We start from the raw sequence: 7,158 nt of genomic DNA on the forward strand, positions 1-7,158 counted from the left end.
TTAGTTGCATCTCTCTCCACATAGTATCATTGGTGTGATCAAAAGCTATAACTCAATGTGACCGAGAATTTTGTATTTTTAGGGCAGTGTGTGTTCATGGCTGTATCAGAAATGTCATACTTTTTTGCAACTTGGTGAAAACATTAGGTCGTGGGAGAGAAATGCTGTCAGAAATCTGGTTTTGGTGATTTAAAGAGCAGCATCGTTGATTTGCTGGTGTTATTTTCAGTATCATCAGTCTGTATATGTAACATGGTTAGATTTAAACAATGAAAAGACTGTTTATAAACATTTTTAACATATATCAAACGTGTCTTAGAAATATATATATATATGTTATCAGAAAACAAACTTCTCACACATCTGTTAACTCACGGGATAGCACAAAGCCACCCACTTACGCAAATCTGCATCTTTGATACTAGTTTTGCACTGTTTTAAACGTTAGATTTATATCAGGTAGTCACTGTTTTCCAGCCTTTTTTTTTCTTCCTAATGATTTTAAGTCCCAAAGCTATTAGAATTTACAACAGTGATGAGTCACTTTCATTTCTTGACCTGGAGCAACATTGTGTGGAGTACAGGAAAAATCACTCCGACTGCAATGCGTGATCGCGGCCACTGGAGGGCAATAAACCTTCGCGATTCAACATTCACACTGTTCTAATACTGCAAAAATTAAATAACCATTAAATACAAATACTCTCAACAAATGTGCAGTACTCTGGTAATTTAGTCCACGTTATTAAAATTCTGTTGTTATCACTATAGTGATTTTTCCCTCAGTGTAAATGTCTTTCTATAGTCAGTCCAAATTAAGAATTTGAACTCAGAAAGATGAGGAGGGGGGGTCTGCGTGTGTTTCTTCTGCATTACTGTTTCTAATTCGAGGTGCATTTTCTTTTGTATTCCTCACTGATAAAACTCCTCCAGCAGGTCCCAAAGCTATTTCAAATTTAGTTCATGTTTAGCCTTAAACAGAGTTTCTGTTGTCTGATTTTTCAAGCTGTACGTGGAGGCAGCACCGATACCTGTCTGTCAGGTCCAGCTGATCCTCATTCAAAAAGGCGTCGGCTTGAAAACGTGCGGTCGCCTGAACACTTAACAGTGAGAATAACCAGAGGGTCTTCTGTTTTCCTTTCAAATGGCACCCAACACCCCCTGTTTCATGTCGGACCTGTCTTGATGGAGGACACGCTAAGACGGACGGTAGGGTTCATGTCGTAATTTACTACAATTATTATATATTTTACATGTTAAAAGTCTACATGAGATTAAGTTGCACGAGCGGGTATTAGTGACACATAGGTCACTTCACTTCAGGTCTGAACAGGCTGTATTAACGGAAATGTCTTACTTTCCGACTTTTATCTCCTTTAACCCCAGCGGTCTCAGAAAGAGCATTGTTTTAGACTAAGCGCACACCTGAAACTCTAAATTCACAACGAAAGCCTTGCGTGTGCTCACAAAACCAGAATTTCTTGCGCATTTTCTTTCTTCAGATTTCTAAAGCCGCACGTACGCACGGTCTTACTGCTTTTGTAATACTTTTTACTATTAATGTTGTTTTGGATCATTGCACTTGGACGAGGCCAATTAACAATCCAATCCAGCCCTAAATCAATGCAGAGACGTCCATGTTTTAACACTTGAGTCTAAAGTCACTGCTGGGTGTACCATGACTCAGATACGGGAATTATTTGCACAATCGTGTCAGGTGTTTTTACAACAAGTGATATGGGTGCAAAGAATCACTTTCAGTTCAGTCTTTGTAGAAGAATGTCTTTACCTCAGAAGTCACTTAACAGGAATTATTCAAGCATAAAAAGGTCTCCAACTTGTGAGATGAACCAGTGTTGAGTCAACAGAAAAAAATAGCAAAATTGAGCAAATTCTAAGTTTGATCTGTAGCCATTTGTTATTAACAGCCTGTGGTTAAAACGCATAATTTGTTCTCGTTTCTTTAGTCGATGACAACAGAATTGGACAGGCAGAAAAGTAGTATATTCTTACACCAATAAGGTGATTCTTCCGTGTGTCCTTCAAAAAATGAGGAAACTAGATAAGTGTAGGACCAAAAAAGAAGGGGTCAAAACGAAACATAAAATGAACAGTATCTGAAAGTAATGTCCTTAAGAAATGGGAAAGACCTGACACAGGAGGGCCGCTGGTGTTTCAGTTGATCCATCAACTGTTCACTAAAGTCTCATCAGAAATGCTTTCGGTGGAAACGGGGAGAGCAGGATGAGGTCTGCCAAATTACACAAGAACTAAACCGAAAATCAGTGGCAACAGGCCTTATGAAGTGATGAATCCAAATTTTGCATTTTTGGTTTAAATCCTTGTCAGCATGTACACATGAGGTCAAGACAGAAGTACAACAGTGGGTGTCTTCAGCACTTTCTAAAATTCTAAAGCCATTTCCTTTCTGCATTTTAGTCTGTGGTGCTGGGGAGCTTGTCAAAATTGATGTAATTATGAACACAGACAGTACAGTCAGATTTTGATCCACCGTGGAATACTCTGGAAAGTGATGTCTCCATTTTTTCAGCGTTGCAGCAATCCAAAAAACAGTGGCAATGCAGTAAAAGCATATTTGGATAGGAAAAAGCTCCCCATTGGAACACTAGCAGACATGGATTGGCCTCCCCAGAGCCTGGACCTCAAACATTATTGAAACAGTGTGGGATCATCTAGACAGAGCACGGAACAAAAGGCAACCAACATCCAAAGAGCTCTGTCCTTCAAGCAGCTTGGAGAAGTATTCCTGAAGTGTACTTGAGAGCTTGCCTAAGAGCGTTCCAGCTGTGCTGAAGAACAAAGGTTTTCATTCCAAACGTTGACTTCAAAGCTTGTTAGAATTGCTTAAACTCTTTTGTTTCATATACGAAATTTTTATGCATGTTTGCACACTTTCCAAACAAAATATAAGCAAATGGGATGTGGCTCAAGGATGAAAAATTTCCTTGTTGACTCACTACTTGTAGACAGCAGGTTAACATCTTGAACATGTACTTTGTGTCTGCAGATATGGCCACAGAGAGCATTGTGGAGAATACCTGTTACTACAACGAGAATGTCACCTTCTTCTACAAAGTGGTGAATAAGACGATCAGTACAGGATGGAATACACGGGACTATGTTGTCATTGGACTGGGCTTGACAGTATGTGTTATTGTACTCCTGGCCAACTTGCTGGTGATGATAGCCATTTTTATGAACCGCCGCTTTCACTTTCCTATCTACTATCTCCTGGGGAACATGGCTGCAGCAGACCTGTTTGCAGGTATTGCTTATACCAACCTGATGTTGCACACAGGCCCGTGGACTAGAACACTTACCAAGGAGCAGTGGTATATCCGCGGCGCTTTGATTGACATCAGCTTGACAGCCTCTGTGGCCAACCTCCTTGCTGTTGCTGTGGAGCGACACCAGACCATCATCACCATGCAGCTTCACAGCACTATGCCAAAGCGGCGTGTGGTGCTGCTGATAGTATGCATCTGGGCCACAGGTATCATCATGGGCCTGGTGCCGACATTTTGGAACTGCGAGTGTGATCTTAAGGACTGCTCCACCCTTGCGCCGCTCTACAGCCGCCGCTTCCTTATCTTCTGGGCAGTCCTCAACCTGCTCACGTTCTTCGTTATGGTGGCCGTGTATACTCGAATCTTTATCTACGTGAAGAACCAAAGTAAGAACACGTCTCAACAAGTCACAGAGATCCGACAGCAGACTGTTGTCAACCTGATGAAGACGATATCCATGGTCCTGGGTGAGGAGCTGTTTACTTTTCGGTCAAAGGGGAAGTTAGAATAGTTTCATTTCTAATAAGCTTGAAAATTTTAGCACTCTTAAATTACTAACGTACATGGTACAAAACTTTAACATACTGATAGTCGTTGGCGGCATTATTTTCAGATTTTTGCAGGAAAGCGTAGTGACTTTTATTGAATTTCACTTCATATGAACTTTCAGTATTGTTTTCTGTAGTAAAGCTGACTATTGTTGATGTGCTTTATCTCACTGATCTTAGTTATAATGCTTGGCGTGTGTACACCCAGTCATTTATCAACCAGTTTTGCAGCTCTTGTTTGTCAGATCATACCCGATTACTGCTGATCTTTTAAGCTGATAGATTGTTAGGATTTCCGAGTAAAACTGACATGGGGTTATCGTCATAATACAACTTTTTCTTTAGGTGACTCATCTCCTGAGCATAAATGTGTTCTCTCTGGCAACTAGCCTTGAAATTAAGCAAGCAAGCTACCAGTATGACCCAAGAGACTCTGCTGTGTCATTATGTCCCATCTTTAAATAAAGTTTACTTCCAGTTCTTATCAACAGTTTGCATCTCTGCAGGTGCCTTTGTAATTTGCTGGACGCCTGGCCTCGTGACTCTCTTACTGGATGGACTGTTGGGTAAAGAGAGTCATGCCAACCGCTATGAGAAATACTGTTTGTTCATAGCTGAGTGCAACTCTCTGGTCAATCCTATCATCTATTCCCTACGGGACGACGAGATGCGGACGACGTTCAAGTGGATCCTGTGCTCTCTGTGTCGGAGAGGTGTTCATCAGCAGAGGCAACTTTCACTTGTCAAGAGGGGCACATCTCTGCGAGAGGTACCCTCACTTATTAGGGTGTTGACCCGGTGGTGCAGAATACAACCTGTGAAATGTAAACCTTAGACCAGGGGTGGCCAACTCCAGGCCTTGAGAGCCGGTGTCCTGCAGGTTTTAGATGTGTCCTATATCCATCACAGCTGATATAATGGCTAAATTACCTCCTCAACATGTCTTGACGTTCTCCAGAGGCCTGGTAATGATTTAGGTGTTTTGACCCAGGGTGACATCTAAAACCTGCAGGACACTGGCTCTCGAGGCCTGGAGTTGCCTGCCTTAGACCTTCAAAGCACTTTAAAAAAGGTACCCCAAAATAGTCTTTGGGGCATCTTTTTCAAACTTGAGATTATTCTTCATTGCTTCAGGTTTCATTTGTGTTTCTCACATTTCTTCACAATGAGTCATGAGAGCTTTCACTTTCCATATCTGCTCTATATGTAAGTGAACAATATGATGCATAAAAGTATTGTTTCCTGTCCTGGGCCTTGTTCCACAAAGCAGGTTCAGCAAAATCAGAGTGTAACATTGAGCTAAGAGGTTTGATCATAGTTGGTTCAATTCATTGTATGTTCATATGACAACCACTTTCTGATGCCAAGATTCACCATGGGAATGGGTAGAAGATGAGCCTCCATTTTTATTTCAATATCAGGGACGGCTTGAGGTTCAGTATCTTGCCCAAGGATATATAGACTGGAGGAGTCGGGGATCAGTCCACCAACTCTTTGTGTGACATTGCCGAAAAATAAAAAAGGGATCAAGAGTCATCTGCTCAGTCCTCATTTACATAAGATTTACATTTTATTTTGAAATCTAATTATTTAGCTGTAACCTGTAGAAACTTGAGATAAAGATGTGGCTCAAACACATAAGATGCAGTTTTATGATATAGGACAGACCCAATAAGATTTTTTTTCATTGATTTATTTCCTTTAGGTTTTTTAATTTTAGGATTTCTTTGTGTAAATGTTGATGACGTTTACATTTCTGTGAATTTAACTGTATTTAAATCTACAAAGATACTATTTCCTTTCTGTAACCTGGATTTTAAAAAACTAAAGTACAAGACTGTCTTTAGTTCACACATCATCTCCAACACAACATACGAGTCTTCACTGAACAGTATTTTGCCTCAAAAGCTTCATGCAGATTGGGGATGGGATTCAGAGAGAGCCTGCCAGTGAGCAGGTTAATTTCAGTCATTTACTCAAAACTGGTACTCTTCCCGAAACAGAAGACCAAGTGTTTGTCTCATCCAAGTATTAACAAACAAGAGTTTTCACTAAACCTGCTTCCTGGAAAAGGCCCCGATTAGATACAGAATAATTGTTTTGAATCTTTAAACACCACTGGGTAAAAGTGGTTAAAGGAAACACTGAATTAAACTGCTAAATGTAAATTGAGTCCATTTTCACTATAAAATATTATAACTCTACCTTGAAATTCATAAGATATTTCTTCTGTGTCATGTTACCTTCAAATTATTTTCTTTCCTACAGGAAACACTTGGCTCTGGCCTGAAGTCAGAAGCCGAGGCCTTGTGTTAGGACGACATCAAGAAAGACAACGCCTGGTCAGTGACTAGGTTATAAACGGCAGATCAAAAATAATATAAGATGTATAGATCAGTTAATTCTTCTAGATATCAGCCAAATTCTGCAAAGCTCACTTTTCCATGTTTGCTTTTTGATACTGAATTAAAGGCTGAACAAGACTTTTTTTTTTTTTTAAGTCTCCACGAGACTAACAGAGTCACATAATCATCAGATGGTGCAATCTCTCCTTTTATTACGTTTGACTATCACAAGAGCATTTGTGACAAATTATAAAATGAAACACTTCTAAAATCTGAAATCAAATACTGAAGGGGGGAAAAAAAATCACACTAAATCATTTTATTAATTTTCTAATAAGAACACTACAATTTGTCATATTCTTCCTTTTTGTTTTACTCTTTCTAGAACAATTCTAAAGTTGAGGTATAAAAGGAGTTCATACAGACTCACAAGTCTGAAAACAGTGGGGGTTATATACAAGAGAAATGGAAAGACAGAGGTAGAGAGAGGGGTAAATACAAGGGAAAGAAGGGAGATACAAATTGACTAATAAAAATCAAAGAAATCAAAGGGTTAAGAAGCCATTTGGTGCTGTGGAAGTCATTTAGTCACTTACAGAATCCAAACAATCATAAGGCTGAAATGTGTCAAGGAGACATACAGTGTATGTATCAACATTACGGGATTTGGACAACTGTATTTAGGCTATATTCACTGTTTATGGTGTGGCACACAAAAACAGATCTTCAGATTAAATGTAAAACAATTTTTTTCTAACAAAAAACCTGAAAAGCATTGACTCCTGTTTGCAAATTTGCTGTCTGTATTTTTTGAAATTACAGGTATCTACATTTTAGATATAACTGAGAGGCTTATTACAGCTCAAAAGAACCAATTTTGTATTTAAACTGCAATTTTCTGTTTCTTGGAATGTTTTGAGAAGGTAAAAATTTCACCAGAATTGGGGAATATTTGGA

The 7,158-nt window shown here is 39.4% G+C and overlaps 1 protein-coding gene across 2 annotated transcripts; it reads left to right on the plus strand.

The window, feature by feature from the left end:
• The first annotated feature begins 990 nt into the window (after positions 1 to 990).
• Positions 991 to 6,955, plus strand: lpar2a (lysophosphatidic acid receptor 2a). 2 transcript variants are annotated; one of them, XM_026164677.2, is made up of 5 exons: positions 1,058 to 1,209; positions 2,552 to 2,823; positions 3,029 to 3,775; positions 4,363 to 4,625; positions 6,125 to 6,955. In XM_026164677.2, the coding sequence occupies exons 3-5, from the start codon at positions 3,031 to 3,033 to the stop codon at positions 6,170 to 6,172; spliced, it is 1,056 nt and encodes a 351-aa protein (XP_026020462.1). In that variant the 5' UTR covers positions 1,058 to 1,209; positions 2,552 to 2,823; positions 3,029 to 3,030; the 3' UTR covers positions 6,173 to 6,955. The 2 variants fall into 2 exon arrangements, with proteins under 2 accessions (XP_026020461.1, XP_026020462.1); XM_026164676.2 differs by lacking the exon at positions 2,552 to 2,823 and having other exon boundaries at positions 991 to 1,209.
• The last annotated feature ends 203 nt before the right edge of the window (positions 6,956 to 7,158 follow it).

The sequence above is a fragment of the Astatotilapia calliptera genome, chromosome 4 (assembly GCF_964374335.1).
Source record: "Astatotilapia calliptera chromosome 4, fAstCal68.1, whole genome shotgun sequence".
NCBI classification, from domain to species: Eukaryota; Metazoa; Chordata; class Actinopteri; order Cichliformes; family Cichlidae; genus Astatotilapia; species Astatotilapia calliptera.